Source organism: Echinops telfairi, unplaced genomic scaffold (genome assembly GCF_000313985.2).
Source record: "Echinops telfairi isolate 266 unplaced genomic scaffold, ASM31398v2 ScPeMD7_5;HRSCAF=22, whole genome shotgun sequence".
Lineage (NCBI taxonomy): Eukaryota > Metazoa > Chordata > Mammalia > Afrosoricida > Tenrecidae > Echinops > Echinops telfairi.
Genome location: NW_022103901.1, coordinates 459,249 through 475,046, shown reverse-complemented (window position 1 = coordinate 475,046; position 15,798 = coordinate 459,249). Strand labels below are relative to the sequence as shown.

The following is a 15,798-nucleotide window of genomic DNA, read 5'->3' as shown; positions in this document are numbered from 1 at the left end:
TGGGAGGGGGTGGGGATACTACCTGGGATCTCTCTGTCAGTCTTCTAATCTCAGCCTCCAGGTTTGAGATCCGCAACCCATGCTCCTGGTGGGAGGCCGCCATGTCTGTCTGGGAGAGACACAAGGACACTCAGTGAAGGACATCACAGGACCAACAGGAGCCTGACTGGTGACTCTGCTCTCTCGTCACAAGCTGGTATGCAGCCCCGGGCGTGTGTGTGTGTGTGTGTGTGTGTGTGTGTGTGTGTGTGTGTGGTAGTGGGGAAGACTGGCTAGTCACGCCTCTGGCTGCACCCTGACCTCTGGAGTCTCGGTCTGCACTTCATGCACACAGTCTCTCAACAGAAGAGCCTGTCATGAGGCAGCCCCCACCACACACCCTGCCTGGGTGCCCCCAAGCACGCCCCTCAGAACCCCCTTCGTCAGTCAGCCAGATTAAGATGACACAACATGACTTCTGTCCAGTGGACAGGCAAGCCACCTCTGCTGTCTGAGGGACAACAAACACAGTGAGCTTTCTATGACGTACACAGCTGGCTGCTCAGAAACAGTGACAATGAGCTCAGCCTGCTCCGAGCCACCCTCTGGCTGTTCTTAGCAGACAAGCTGCAGTGAGGCAACTACATCTAGCCCCGGGCAGGGGGGCCCAGCTCCGGGACGGAGGGCCTAGGCTGCCAGCACACACCGACACTGCCCAGTGGCCTGCACCCACTTGCGTCTATGGACCTCCGGTAGCACTCCACCCCCACATACTGCCCTGCCCTGCCTGCCCATACTGAGCCTGAGCAGGCAGCAAAGGAGAGCCTCTGGGGCCTTACCTCGGGGCGTGGGGTGCCCTCCCTGCGCTGCTCCGCCAGCTGGCGGACCAGAGAGAGCATGCTGTCTCGGTCACCATCCGCCTGGTCGGCGCGCGCCTGCAGAGCCCGGAGCAGCAGCACCAGCTCTCGGAGCTTCTCCTCATGAACCTGACACCTTCCTGACAGCGAGGCCACCTGCTGCTCCATGTCATGCAGCTGCTGCCAGCCGAGAGCCGCCTCACCACCACCCTGAGGGCCACAAGAGACAGACAGGGGAGGCACAGGCCCAAGGACCAGGCACCGTGGGTCTGCAGCTGTTCCAGGAGGCAGCTTCTAGACTCCTGTGTACTGTGGCTGCAGGGTAGGCAGTGGGCCACTAACCACAAGGTTGGCAGTTCAAGCCCACCAGCTGCTCCTAGGGAGAAAGATGAAGTGGACTGCTCCCATTTAGAGTTGGAAACAACCTGATGGGATTGAGGGTGGGTTTTGATTTGGGAAGGAGCCAGGAGATTTCTCTGCCATTTAGAAGTTTAAAGGGCGGGGCTTCAAAAATGTTCAGAAATTGAAGAGTCAAGAGACGAGACTTTCTGAGTCCTTTGGAGGTCCCTCCTGAGCCATGCTCACCACCAGGAAGAGGATTGGTGCAGGCCTCAGGCTGCCTCCTTTCAGCTTACCTCGAGGGGTCGGTGCTGGTGAGCTGTGTCAGGCGGAAGCACGTTGGTGGGACCATGTGTCCTCAGTGCTGCATGCAGGTGTGTCCAGTTCAGTATGGGCAGGAGGGAGAGGAGGTTGCCCTGACCCCAGAATTCTAGTCCAGCACCTTGGACAGAGAGAGAGGCAGCTGTGCACACTTGCACCCACTTCCACGGGGGCAAGCTGTGCTGCTCCCCAGGAGGCTTGGCCAGCCACTCACCCAGCAGAAAGATAAGCGGTAGCAGAAGGACCAGGAACTTGCAAAGATTCCGAAGGCACCTGGGAGCAGAAGGGATATCATGTGACCCTGGGAGGGCAGGGCTTGCCACCGACTCCTGGAATACTGTATCCCCCCAACCTCTTTTGAAACGACCGGGTGTGTATTAGCTGAAGCTGAAGCTATACACACCATGCCCTCACCTCGTGAGAAAGAAGACGTTCAGCCATGATGTCAGCGTGACCAGCTGGTACCAGCCGATGCTCAGCCACCAGAGCGCTCCAGAAGCCGCCTTCCCTGAGGAAGAGATGGTGGCTAGGAGGCACATGGGGATGCACACGGAGTGGGCAGCAGGGTGGACGGCCGGGGGACTTGCTACAGAAAGGTGAGCAGGAGCACAGCCCCCTGGGCAGAGACGCCAGCAATGGAGACTCAGGAAGCTGGCACACGCAGACTGTACACCAGCATGCACACCCTGTGTGCACATGTCTGCTAGCACATGCGGAAGCAAGGGAAGATGACACGGCGAAGCAAGGGCTGAAGTGCGTATCACAGACGAGGCAACCAGAGCTGGGGGTACACAGGGCAGAGGGGGAGGCCCGAGGTTACCACCTGGAGCGGTGATAGCCAGCCAGAGCGCCGACCACACCCCCAAGGACACGAACCAGCCCACTGCTGCGACACTCCGGTGCAGCACCCTTGCCAGGGCACGACCTGTGCGGATGAGACAGGCGGAGCGCTCAGACATATCCCCACCATCACTGCTCCCCCATGCTCCCTCGCTCGTCTCATCTTGGGGATGAAACGCTTCCGAGTCTAAAACTGCCCTGCTAAAACTGTCAGGGGCCATCGCCACCCGGCAAGGCAGGTGCTCTCCAGGAGAGAGAAGACAGTTTTTAAGCACCTGGACACTCTAGACACGCCAGGGTCCAAGAGAGACAACAGCGCCTGAGTGACCAAGTGAAAACTGTGCTAAGGAATAGTTTCCTAGGGAACTCTGTGTTTAAGGGACCAGTGGCCATGCACCCTGGCCCTACGACACTCTCTCCCCTGGTGCAGCAGTCCGTGCCCCTTAACACAGAGCGACCCCTGGGGGCCCGAACACCATCACTTTGGGTACCAACTCCAGCTCCTCCTCCCCACATCCCCGGGTAACCCGCAAGGGCACGGAGTTTGAGAGAATTTTAAAGACTAGCTGTTGATTCAATTGTGTGGAGATATTTCCTTTTGAACCTCAGCATTACAACAGCGTCTTATAAAATGAGTCAGGCTTCTAAGCGAGGCAAGCACAGGCTTACGTGGGGGACGGCACTGTCCGTCAGCCTGCTGCCCGCCCCGCCCCACCCCACCCCACCCCACCCTAGGTGTAGACTGCCAGCACACAGACCCTCGGCACTGGGTGACAGGACACGGAGGGTAACTAGCGACCGCACTAGGTTGCTCTGTGTTTGACGGTGCTTCACAACCGCACAAAGACGATACGAGCAGTGATGAACGTAGTTGATTGCTGCTCAGGTTGCTGAACAGGAGGTTCAAGCCCCACTCCAGAGAAACTAGAACAAGCCCCGGCAGCAGCAGGCAGGGTACCACCTGCAGATGAGACGCTGAGACGCTCAGCCCCGGGTAGCCAGGAATGCTGCTGCCTGTGAGAGGAGGTGTGCGTCTCCAGGTGCTCCTTCTCCACCCAGGCGTCGTCACCTGTCAATGGTGGGAGCAGGCAGAGAAGTTGACATCCATCTGAACAGTGCCCGATGGGCCGCCCCACGACTCCTCACAGCACATGCCCCAGCGTCCCCCTCCTGCGGCATGGCATGCGAGTGGACACCTGTATCCAAACTGTACTCACATGGCGGCTTCCCTTCCACACCGAGGTGTGAGTCCTCGCCTGTCCACCCTCCTTGCCCGGCAAGAGCTGTAACGGCGACAGGGGCTCAGTGCATGTCCTGCCCACAGTGCAGTGCAGTGCAGCGCAGCTCAGCTCGGACAGCCTGACCGCCCCGCCCAGGTGAAGCAGGCAAGACTGGGGGGTGACACCAAACTACCGGAGTCTGCTCCGCCCAGGAGGAGTCATGAGGGGGCACAGAGCCGGCCCTGCTGGCACAAGTGAGGAGGAGAGCGAGTGCATCTCTCTGAACTGTGTCAGCACAGCGCGCCTTCAGAGAGCAGAGCTGCAGCCATGGCGCAAGGCCCACCGAGCCCCTCAGAGGGGACTGGCCAAGAGACTGAGAGGCAGAGAGACAGTGGGCGAGTGAGCAGAGGAGAGCGCACGGGAGCCACAGGGTCTCCTCCACCTAGAAAGCGATATTGGTGGAGAGAGGAGGGAAAGATGGTATAAGTACCTTTGGAACCACGGCTTTCTGATTCACCATCTTTGGATTCATAACTTTTCAATCTGTAAGTCTGTGCCTCGTAACTGAGCTTCATTAAACCCACTTGGAAAAGCTGGACTAAGAAGGACGAGAGGGACGCCGAGGCGTGCCAGGCCAGCCGCACGAGCCTATTCATGTGGAGGGACACACCGCCTATCAACAGACGGGAGGGCTCATGACTTCCTGCCCCTTCTGAAGGGGTGGGGGTGCTGCAGGACGTGAGGTGGGCGAGGAACCAGAGCACCACAGCGACCCTGCCTCACCAGCTTCCTGAGGCTGTCAGTCTATAGCAGCAGCAGCAGCAGCAGCCTCCTCCTCCTGTCTCAAAGGGCTGGGGGGCTCTGAACCGGTGACCTTGTAGATAGCAGCACCAGGGCTCCAGGAGGGGAGAGCATGTTCCCTCAACCTTCCTGACTGGTCTGAGGCAAATGCCACGTCTTCCCCCCGGTCACATCTATGTTGGAATCCTTCTGTGCCATAGTCTAGACAACTCTGCCCTGCAGAGCTTACAAAAGGACACAGCAGCCACCCTCCATGACCTCTGACCCCACACATGCTCTCGGCCTCGTGGAGTCCAGTAAGGTTCAGGGTGGGCACGGTAGCCCCCTCTGTGATGGGGGAGGGGGAAGGGCAGGAAGCAGCCATGTTCCTGTGGGCAGGAAGCTTGGGCTCCACAGAGAGACCCAGAGACCACTCTCTACTCTCCTACCCTTAAGCGTGTAGGGTGGTGTGAGCGACTCGAGGTCCTTCTGCCTGCAGGATAGCACTGTCCTGGACTCACAGGCCCCATGAGTCACAATGAGAGGGCTGAGGCCAGGCCTGCACCCAACCAGGCTGTGGGCAGTGTGCTCCCCGTCTCTGAGTCCCGTCTCTGACATCTCAAACCTTTCCAGCACCCGCTGCCCACTAACTGGTGACACAATGCGCACAATGCTCGATGCCCAGATCACAGCAGGGCGGCCCGCGCCAAGTGAAGCCTCAGGTGTCGCAGTGTCGGGAGCCACGCCCACCCATCAAAGAGTCTGCCAGTAGCTTCCTCCCAGGTGCATGCTGAGCTTTACCAAGTCAGGACGGACTGGCGAGGCCCTGGGGAAGCCCTGGGGAGTGATTTTCAAGAAAGACGTTTACAGCATATTCTATTTGCAAGTATTTCATGTAGGTTGTAGGCATTTTGTCAACTCAGCCCTGAAAGTCCCCATGAAGCTGGGGCAGATGACGAGCCCCCAGCCATCAGTGCCAGCTCTGCGCCACACTTCATTTCCAGATGCTTCTGAGAGAGGCTGGCTGGCCAGTTAGGACAAGTCTTTCATGAAACTGTAGTGGGCACCACAGCTCATGACCGCCCAGAGGGCCCCCAGCCAAGTGCCCACCACACACACTGGACACACAATGTGGTCCATTCACACAGAGGGAGGGGTGTCTCGGTGCTGTGATGTGGACCGACTGAGAAGACCCGCTGCTGAGGGAAAGATGGCAGACAGAGAGGACAAACACCGACATCACTTCCCTGACACAAACGCCCACAGAGACCAGGAGGAGACGGGGGAGGCATGGTACTGGTGCAGCTAACTGTGAACACTGGAGGGCTGGGTAGCTATGCCTGGACTTGGGGTCCTCACACCAGCAGGGTCACGCCTTCCAAGGAACTGTGGCCATGCTTACCATTGCTAGTCCTGGGTCACTGGCCAGTCCACTGTGTGGATGCTGACTGTTACAAACACCTCCCACCCTAAGTTGTCCTTAGAAGTCAGCGGTCATGGGGCCACAGCCCTGTGCCCCAGCCCATAGGATGAAAGCCCCAAGGATGCAGTACTATAAGTCAAGGTCAATAAGGATGGGATTGTTGCCCAGCTGTGTGGTAGATCCTTGGCCCATCACACCTGTGGGTGTGACGGCCCCTCCCCATGGGAACTGCGTTTCTCTGTCACCCCACTGAGCCACATCAGTGTTCAGTGTCCCCAGCCAAGCACTTTCTGCAACAGAAAAGCAGATCAGGCACAGAAGAATGGACAACCAGGAAGACAGCTGCCTTACAGATTTGGCCAAGGAGCCAACGAGCAAGTGCTGAGGGAGACCAATAGTCTCCCTCCCACTAGCCCCGAATTAGGACTTGTGGCCTCCTGACGGGCAGTGAGAGAAGACGTGGACATATGGTTCCAGGGCTGCTCGCCTGTGGCTTTCTGCTGCGGCACTCTGATGAGACCAAGACCTGGCCACACCGAGCAGCACAGACACTGAGCGGGCCGTCACTCAGAGCCACAGGAGCAAAGAAGAGCTGACACTCGTCCTTCTCTGACTTACTCTGGCTCCGGTCCCGAGAGTAGACCCTGGAGGTGTGTGTGGCGAGGGCCTCCTTGCGAGCAGCAAGCAGGCTGCAGCTGCTGCAGGTGTAGCCATTGATGGGGGCGGCATCGGCTGCGGCAGCCAGGTCCCCATTTCCGTGGCCGGCAGCAGTGGCTTTACTTGCTCCTACAATTTCCACAACAGCAGATCGGTCAGCAGGTTCCTGCCTGCGACAGCTCAGGAAAGGGTGTGTTGTGGAGAGTGGATGGGGACAGAGGGTTACCTCTAAGGTCACCGTCGTCATCGTCCAGACCTGAAACACACACAGGGGCTGCTGAGCTCAGTCAGAGCATGACAAAAGTCACAGCAGCAGCGGCAGCTGGGGCTTCCCAAACGCTCCCAACATTGGCTGCCACTCCAGGCCAAGGCACTGCTTTGAGAAGTGCACCTGCATAGACCCACCCCAAGCACACGCACGCTCACGGGTCTCCAAGCCAGTGCAAGCTCGGCAGCCAGGACTCAGGCGGGCAGCGTCATCCTCGCCAGAGTCCCCACACAGCTCTGCCATGACACTGGTGGTCCCCACCACCCCAGTTTGCACCGACTCAAGCCAGGGGATGTGGTGGTGGGTGGTCCTGAGGACACTGATGCTCACAGGCCACCTGCTCCTGTTCCCCAACCCAACATGCCACCGGGACGACCTGGCAGGGCTACTCATCCTGCTGCTCAGAGGGGACTGCATGTAGCTCAGCTGCAGGTCTGCGGCGTCCACTCACCCCAGAAGTGGTCCACCTTGGTCTGTTCCCGGATCAGAGAGGCATCAAGCACAGGAGGCCGCAGGGCCATGTTGTCTTGCAGGCTGCGGCAGCCGCTCTGGCTGACCGCCACCGTTGCCACCTTCCCTGGCGCACAGTCCACACTGAAAGCCAGCCTGCTTGAGCTCTTGCCTGGCCTGGCTGTCCTAGGAGGAAGGAGCCGTGGCTGTGTCAGGACCAAGCCTGTTCTTGTTCCTGCTGGGCTGACACCTCAGTCCGCACAAAGGAACGGTAAATAGCACTCGGTCGGCAACGCCCCTCCATGCAACAGTTCTCAGTTTATTGGGTGGGGGTCCCAAGACTCAACATCACTAAGAACTGACAATGCTTAGAAATCTGATTTCCAAGGAGCTCTGCTCACACACCCACACAGGAGGACAGGCTGAGGCCCAAGTCCCCAGTGCACATCTGTCCGATGTCACCAGCACGGCCCTCAGTCCTTGGGAGTCTGCTGTGAGCAGAGGGCAGAGGCATGGAGATGGATGATGAACACAAGGCAGCGTGCACAAGCAGCAGTGCCTGTCAGGGACGGTGGGGGTGAGCTGCCACAGGGCTAGCTCCATGCACAGGATGCCTAGCGTGTCTGAGTCAACTACTGAGACTCCCTTGCGGCCAGCCTTCGTGCTACAGGACGGAGGAGGCTTCCCTTTAGGGCCGACCAGGTCCCTGGCTGGCAGTCTACATGCAGCCTTCGTCTACGCACCACACTCCACACCCATCAATTCCACTCTCCGTCTTCTCTCTGCACTGCTACTAAGGCACGCGGTGCCCCAGAGACTGGGGCTGGGGCGGGCACCCCTCGCTAACAGGGAGCACCTTGCTCTCTAACACTTCAAAGATGTCTTAGCAGCAGAAGTACCCAATGTGAGTCACCGTGGGACTCTGCTGGCCTCTTTGTGGTCCTAGTGCTGACACCCACGCCCGTGGTGTATCCGGTTGTGGGGATCTTCACAGTCTTCTTTTTAGGAGTCGTCCACATTTAACCCCTGCCCATGCACACGGACACACTGGCACTCGCGAAAGGTATGTTTGGTACTGACCACGGGGGCTCACCTGGACATTCTGTCCTTCGAGGAGGCGGAGCTCCTGACGCCGGCAGGACCCTTGGCATCTGGGCCATCGCCCGAGGTGAATGCCGGGGTGACCAGCCGCAGACTCCGGCGGGACATCCTCGGAGAGTCAAAGACGGGGTCCAGCTTATGCGCCACCTCAAAGTCCAGCGCCTCGGAAGAGTAGCTGGAGCTGGAGGAGAGGGGGCTCGTGAGAGGCACGCTGCAGCCCAAGTCGGGACCTGTTGAGAGCTTCCAAAAGCAGCGTGTGTGATGGTGGGACAGGGCTGCTACGAAACAAAGGTGAGCGGGCCAATCTGCTGAAGGAAACGTGGCATTACATTTCACATCACACAAACACTTCCCCAAGCACATCTTTAATCTACGCGCCAAAGATGCTGGGAGAGATGCCGAAGCAAAGCAGACGCAGCCATAGCCATTGCGACATATCACTGTCCCTGTGCAGAGAAAGAGGGCCTGACTTTGGAGCCCCCAGGTACTGGGCCTCCGCCAGCAGTCTCTCACAGTCATGTGTCCCGGTGAGTGGCCCATCACTTCTAGCTGCTGTGTCCAGTGTGAACACCGTGTCACATTCATCTTCAATCCCACCCCCACCCCTCTCCCTCACTTAGCCTGGGACTTCAGGACAAGGTTGGACAGCACATCAGGAGAGAATCCTGGACCCCGAGCCAGCCATGACCATGCAGGCCTGGCCACCTTCTGCCCAGAACTCTGCCCCTGCACTCCCACACAGCCAGCCCTGTAGCCCACACCTGGAAAGCTCCCCCTGCCCCCTGCTGGTCCCATTAAGCAAGTGCCCTGGCCCCTCTGAGGCAGAGAGCTGGGGCTGTGGGGAGGACTGGGAGGGCAGACAAGCCCACATGCACTCAGTCCATGCGGAAAGCAGCTCCCTCGCTTCATCACTGAGGTGACACAGGCAGAACAGGAGAGCCACAAGCCAGGGGTGGCTTAAGGCTGAGCGAGTGGTGCATATGCTCTGGGAGGGCCATGTGGCCTGTTGTCAGTACGACTCTACACCAAGGAGCAGGGCCCAGGGTCCTGTTCCTCCTGAGGGCACAGGCTGGCTTTTCTATCAGGGAATCCTGAGCGGGGCGGTAAGAGGGAGCGGCATGGGACTTAGGATCCAGGACTTGGGCTCAGAGTCCAAGACACTGCCCCAGTTCCTCCAGAGGTAGGAGAGCCACTGAACCAGGGTCTACACTCCCCCACTGCGGCTCAGGAGGAAGCAGACTGTCTGCTGGGCCCTGAAGCTCCTGCCTGTGCTGTGCCAGATGACAGCCTCAAGCACCCCCACCGCCCCCTTGCTTTCCCACAGGCAGACCTTGTGGCAGTGCTACTATTATCCAACCTCATTCTGTCGTGCCCTGCTTTCCTGCACCACGCAGTGCATCCCACTTTAGCATACCCCACTGTACAGTACCCCGCTTCTCAAAGGCAGACCTCGCTGCAGTGCACACCGCTTTGTTGTATTTTGCAGATGATGCGATGTTTACAAATCCCAAGGTGGCATCCAGCCTGTGGGGCCGGTGGCCTGTCAGCGCCATCTCCCCTGCCCAGCAGTGGGTGCTCCCCTCAGAGCCCTGGGTCCCATGCGGGTCCTTCTCATATCAGAGCACCTTTGGTCCTTTTTATCTGCATAGGACTTGTCCAGTAGTAGGCAGCCTGCCAAGTGTGTGGTGAACCAGCCTGGTGTCAGGAGCCCCTCACAGGCTGACAGGAAGCTCTCTCTCATGCCAGCCAGCCAGCCAGCCAGCCAGCCAGGGAGAGCCTGAAACGGATCAAACGCCTCAAGAACTGCCAGTGTCAGGAGTACAGGTGGAGACAAACCACCACACCGGATGCCAGGACCCAGATTTCCATGGTCCAAAGTTATCAATGGTTTTTTACACATTACAAAACGAGGGTATGGGGAAGTGGACACCAATCAACTATTTATGAAGTGGAAGGGGCGGCTGCAGATGACTGGCTGTACACAACTAGTGGCGATCTTTGAGAGCTGTTTTCCCTGTGTGGATGCCCACTGCTGACTGGAGACCATAATTCGCTTGAGGTTTGCACCAAGTTAACCAGCGGGCACCAAACTCTCAGCGAGGGTGACAGAGTTCCTGCCCAATGGGGACTCGAAGCTGTATTCAAACCAGATGACTCCCCAGGGCAGCCTGCCTCCAGGCTCACTCCCTCTCCCAGTATAGCCAGAGCACCCAGAAACCGAGTCCTGCAGGAGGGGTGTTTCCCTGAGTCAGAGGAAGTGTGCCTTTTGGATACTCCCTTCCTGTTTTCCCACAGCCTGAGGGACCCCACAGTTGGCCAGGCACAGGCCCGCTCCAGACACTACTCCAAGCACACTGTCCTTCTAAGAAGCAGGCTGCCCTCTACTTGCCCTTCCCTCTGGGCAAACCAGAAACAGGGCATGAAGCCAGGACTCCACACAGGCCAGCCCCACCCACGTTCCCATCACACCTGCAGCTTAGGCTCTATCCAACTCCTGCCCCGCCACACTGCCAAAAGAAACCTTCCAGCGTGTCCCCACCCCCACCCACAGTACTTTGCGTTACAGCTCAGGACCTGGACAGGACCCAGACAGCCTCGCCTTGAGACGACAGCATGAGTCACTAGACAGCGCCAGGCACACACTCACCTGAGTGCATATGTGTAGCCAGTGTTCTCGGGCACACACTGAGGAGGGCTGTAGGTGTGGAGCCGAGAAAAGTCCATGTTCATGGCCTCAGAGCATGCTGCACAAGGCGGAGAGAAAGGAGGGGGGTTAAAGGGCAGAAGGCACACAACTCCAGAAAATGTCACTCCCACGCCACAGGACAAGCAAACAAAGCCAGCTCTGATTTCAAAGGCAGACATGTCGCCTCACAGCCAGGAGTCCAAGCAAATGCACGCATACACACGCACAAGCACAGATGGGCTGCTGTTAGGCGTCAGAACCAACTCCCCAGCAGTGGGTGTAGTCATCAGAAACACCTACCAAGGTAACTCATCCCCTGCAAGTCTGGAAGGCACCCAAAAATCATCCTGCCAAGATGTGGTCCCTGCACCCAAAGACCATCTATGGCTCAGCAACAGGTGCCCAGGACACGCACGGAGCCAGAGCCAAATGCTGAGGAAAGGTCCCACCCACTGGCCCCTCTCTTCTGAGACACACAGACCGGGTCGAGGGCAGGCACTGGAGTCCCGAGCAGGAAGCAGTGCGCTCCCACTGACGGGGACGGGGTGTGTGGCCGCCATGTCAGCTGGGGCTACACAGCTTGACTGAGGCACCTGAGCCTTGTGCTACGTTCATGCTCACAACAAACACAGGATGTTCCCGTGGGTGCAAACCCACCCACTGCCCTCTGTGCCACTAACTCATCACCCCCAGCCCCTCAGAGCTCCAAGACGGAATGCAGGACAAACACTCTGGCTCAAACACCCTGACAAGTTTCTGCTTCCCCAGAAGAAAATACAAACTTTATTCTTTAGATGAAAACATGTGAGCACCATGTTTCTCTAGTTGTCATGGAGAGTTCTTGGGGAGTGACTCACACTTTCCTCTAGCTAAAAATATACACACACACACACACTCAAATCTAAAAAAAAACAAAACAGAAAAAATGCCCACCCCAGAGCAGCACGGCTGCTAATAGTGAAGAAGATGGAACTACGAGGAGGAGCCCAGGGATGGCACCCTGTGCGCACACATGACTGCTCGGACCCACAGCTCACTCCTGGGGAGAAAGCGTCCAGACTGCCCTTTAGACACAGTGCTTGTACAAGTGCTTATTCAACAGACAACACAAAACTCTTCCATCTTTGAAAACAAGTCAAAACTTTTCAGGCCTCTGCATGGCTTCATCCCCCAGCCTACCTATATACTACAGGGGGGCAACAAGCCCCTGCAGCCCCACCCCTGCAAGCAAGTGACCGTTATTTCACTCAAGAGCGTGCTGAATACCCACTCTACATGTGGGCAGCAGCAGTGGCTTCTGGCCCCGCTGGACTGGTAGCCAGGTTCTTCTCTGACTCTGCTAGCACGAGGCCACACTGGACTTTGGACAGGGCCCATGCCCACACCCTCTGGCGTCAAGGCTCAGGGGTCTCACTGTTTCAGCACTTGACAGGGTCGGGCTGCACCCCTGGTGTGAGTCGTACTGACAGCCCCTGTGACTGAGACGACTGCAAGGGGTCTGAGCAGGGCTGCCCTGGGGTTTCTGTGACAGCAACCTTCACAGAGGCGCCGTGTACATCTTTCTCTCATTGGGCTAGCAGCTGGTGGATTTGAACCCCCGGTCCCTCACCACTGCATCACCAGGGTTCCTAACATGGACAGGCTTGGGGAGGTGCAACACTCAGGGCCTCGGGGAACCTGCCACCTTCGGTCACCCAGCACTTGGCAGGGGAGGGGTGCTGCTGGCACCTCACTGCCCGGCCACCGTGTCCACTGAGGCAGTGACCCACCTGGAGCCCAGGCCCCTTTGGAGCCGGGATGGACACAGACCCTACTGTCCCACTGAGGAAGGGTGTCTGAGGGGGAGCACTGAAGAAAGACTCCAAATAGGGCCTCCAAAGAAGATGCCTGTGTCTGAGGCGCTGACCCCGCCTCCTGTGACCATTACAGCTCTCACAGACGCCGGTAGAGCTCCCTGCTGGTTTCTGGCTGTATCCCCCACCCCCACCCGCACAAAACCTGCTCAACCCCCTGCTGGACAGAGATCGGACACTGAAGGTGTGACAGCACACAGGAGAGGGACAAAACAAGCTCTGGCATGCCCAGTCAGAACAGCGCCCACACTTCCTCAGGCGGTCTGCAGACCTCCTGAAGCCCTGGCCACACCACCCGGCCCAATGGGAAGAGCCACTGGGATTCTCTTCAGAGCTCTTCATAAGTTAAAAGACCAGGGTCTCCATGCTCAAATCCCACATCCCTTCAGCAGAGGGAACAAGCAAGGGGGGTGGAGCTGACAGGCTGGGGCAGCGGAGCCACTGAGAGAGCCCCTGCAAGAGACCTTCCTGCCACCAGCCAGGCCTATCTGGGCTGAATTAACGCTTAAAGCCACCACCTGCTGAAATGCCCAGTGACTGTCATCAGGCAGGGCTTTTGGGAGAAGGGTTCGGAGCAGGCTGCGTCCTGGAGCCACACGCCTCTGACGAGGCACCGCTGAAGTGAAAGCACAGGGACCCAGTCCACACCACAGCCCAAAACGGCTTCCGTCCCTGCTGCCGCCTCTGGCTGCACAGGCACCCATTGGGGAGAGGAGAAGGGAGGGACAGATTAGACAAAAGACTGCCTGCCGTTAACCAGTTAGGTCCCTGATCCATTACACCAGCCAGCTCACCCCCGAGAATGCCCAGTGGCTGCAGTGTGGAAACAAGAACCACCTCTGAAAGAGTGGTGCGGAGTCAGTCCTAGTGCTCGCACCCAGCTGCTATTCTGCCTCCAGGACAACCACCCAGATCGGTGTGTAACTTCCACAACCTAGCAAATAGGGAGCTTGAGATTCATTTTAAGAAAGAAAGGCTATGTCGATGACAGAAAAACCATGACTTAGCGTCCACTACTGAACCAAGAAGTCAACAGGGTCTCACTGACAACAGCCCGTCAGAAATACAACCCTAACCTCACATGTTGGGGTGGGGGAGGGGAGAGTTCAGGCAGGAATTGACACCAACAGTTATCTGTATGCACACACACATGGAGGGGCTTTGAAATGTTTATGGAATCATCCACTACCCTTCAACCCCATGCTCACCAACTCCCTGAAGCTGCCGTGTGCTGTGCGTGAAGATTCGCTCACAAAGCCCCTAGGTGAGCATGGCCAGAGCCCTGCTTGTAGCCCCTTAAGCCCAGTTCAAGTCTACATTTTTTTAGAGAAGGCACTTTTGTAAATGAGCCCAATAAAGAAAATCTTTTCAAACAGATTATGCTGCAGCCCTCTGGGGCTGGTGAGGAAGCAGGTGTGGCACCTGAGAGCCCTGGGAACCTGGGAGTTGTCTGGTGGTGGCTAAGACAAGCGTGGTAGGCTCTTTTCTGTGGCTGCCTGGAAGGTACAGGTCTGACCATGTGCTTAGAAGGGGCTCCACGGTCCTGCACAGGCTTCCCTCTCAGCTGGGGGCTTTGCCAAGAGGGATAGAGGGAGCTGACCACCTGCAGGCATGGACTTCACTCTCGCTGCTGCCCTCTCTACATTCCAGCCATCCTCAGTGTGCAATCCACTGGTGCTGTCAGTTTGCTTACAGCAAGTGTTGGCCTGGAGTCATTCCAACCTCCTGCCCGTAGGGTTCTGGGCTGGGACAACCTGGAAGCTGCCCAGCACTTAACTGCTTCATCGCTAGGGTGCCTTTCTACAGGGAGCAGGCGCCAGGTTCCACACCTGATGAGAATCTCCACCTCCTCGCCTACCACTGACCTGGGCACAGCAGGCTCAGCAGACCGTCACTCATCCCCACAGAGCCATATGTTACCCCGCAGTCCTGATCCTGCCCCCCACATCTCCTCCCTCCTACACTCTCCTGTGGCTCCCATCAATACATAGGGCCAACGGCCATTCTTCTCGAGTTTGAAGAAGTTTGCAACATAAAAACCAAGTGCAGAAATTATTCCGCAAATTCTAGACAGAGCTCAAGCCTCCCAATGGTCAGTAAAATTCAGTCTCTAGGCAACAGGGTGACTCTGAGCACAGCAGACAGAATATTCTTTGTCTGCCTGGGCCCCACCCTCGTGGATTCCATGGAGACTCAGGCGCTACACCTGCTGCTTGACACCAGAGAGCACCTGCCTGCCAGAGCGAGCAGGGCCCAGCCTCGTCCCCAAGGTTGTTTATTCCACCTGGAGCTGAGCACTGGACCGGGAGGAAGGTGGGTTCTGACAGCCTGAGGGCTGCAGACAATCGAAGGGAGGGATGAGGTATGGAGGCCCTGCTGGTGGAGATCAGCCTTCAGGATGGGCAGCATGGCAACACGAAGAAGTAACACCCAAATGCTCAAACTGCGGATCCCCGTGACACCCGGAGCAGAGCTGGACGCCACCCTGCCTGTGGGTTTGTTTTCCTTGGAGCCATAATCACTGCCGACAGCAGCCACCCAGCGATAGTGACAGTGGGCAACCTTGCTGCCACAGTCCCTCCGAGGACTCAGGCGCGTTGGATTTAAGCTCTGGTATCCATGAATGCCGCTCCCGCGTGTGAAAAGCTGGACAGTGGATCAGGAAGACTGAAGAAATGACATCTCTGGATTAGGGTGCTGGCTATGAATCCTGAATACATGGAGTGCCGATATAAGGTTTTAGAAGGACAGCCAGAACGTGCCTTAGAAGCCAGGGTGGTGAGACTTTGTCTCACACACTTTGGACACGGCAGGAGAGACGAGTCCCTGGAGAAGGACATCGTGTTTAGTAAAGAAGGTCAGGGAGGAAGATGAAGGCCCTCAATGAGATGGACTGACACAGCCAAGATTGTGCAAGTGGGTGGCACAGGACTGGGCTGCAGCTGCTGCAAGGGGTCACAGTGGGAAGGACTGATGGACAGTGCCTGACAACAGCATGAACGGCCACAGGGCCCACAGGCACTC

At 57.7% G+C, this 15,798-nt stretch overlaps 1 protein-coding gene across 4 annotated transcripts in view; it reads right to left on the bottom strand.

Moving 5' to 3' along the window:
• The window catches only part of SUN1 (Sad1 and UNC84 domain containing 1), a 17,227-nt gene extending 6,250 nt beyond the window's left edge, over positions 1 to 10,977 (bottom strand). The window contains exons 1-14 of one of the 4 annotated variants that reach the window (XM_045286079.1): positions 10,883 to 10,977; positions 8,228 to 8,416; positions 7,136 to 7,320; positions 6,643 to 6,672; positions 6,378 to 6,545; positions 4,047 to 4,229; positions 3,554 to 3,619; positions 3,298 to 3,405; positions 2,320 to 2,421; positions 1,911 to 2,004; positions 1,711 to 1,769; positions 1,472 to 1,617; positions 819 to 1,046; positions 23 to 109 (exon numbers count right to left, since the gene is read on the bottom strand). In XM_045286079.1, the coding sequence (XP_045142014.1) occupies positions 23 to 109; positions 819 to 1,046; positions 1,472 to 1,617; positions 1,711 to 1,769; positions 1,911 to 2,004; positions 2,320 to 2,421; positions 3,298 to 3,405; positions 3,554 to 3,619; positions 4,047 to 4,229; positions 6,378 to 6,545; positions 6,643 to 6,672; positions 7,136 to 7,320; positions 8,228 to 8,416; positions 10,883 to 10,965 (1,728 nt within the window). In that variant the 5' untranslated portion in view covers positions 10,966 to 10,977. The remainder of the gene's footprint in view (positions 1 to 22; positions 110 to 818; positions 1,047 to 1,471; positions 1,618 to 1,710; positions 1,770 to 1,910; positions 2,005 to 2,319; positions 2,422 to 3,297; positions 3,406 to 3,553; positions 3,620 to 4,046; positions 4,230 to 6,377; positions 6,546 to 6,642; positions 6,673 to 7,135; positions 7,321 to 8,227; positions 8,417 to 10,882) is intronic. The other 3 variants (XM_045286080.1, XM_045286081.1, XM_045286082.1) reach the window with 3 other exon arrangements.
• Positions 10,978 to 15,798: the final 4,821 nt, after the last annotated feature.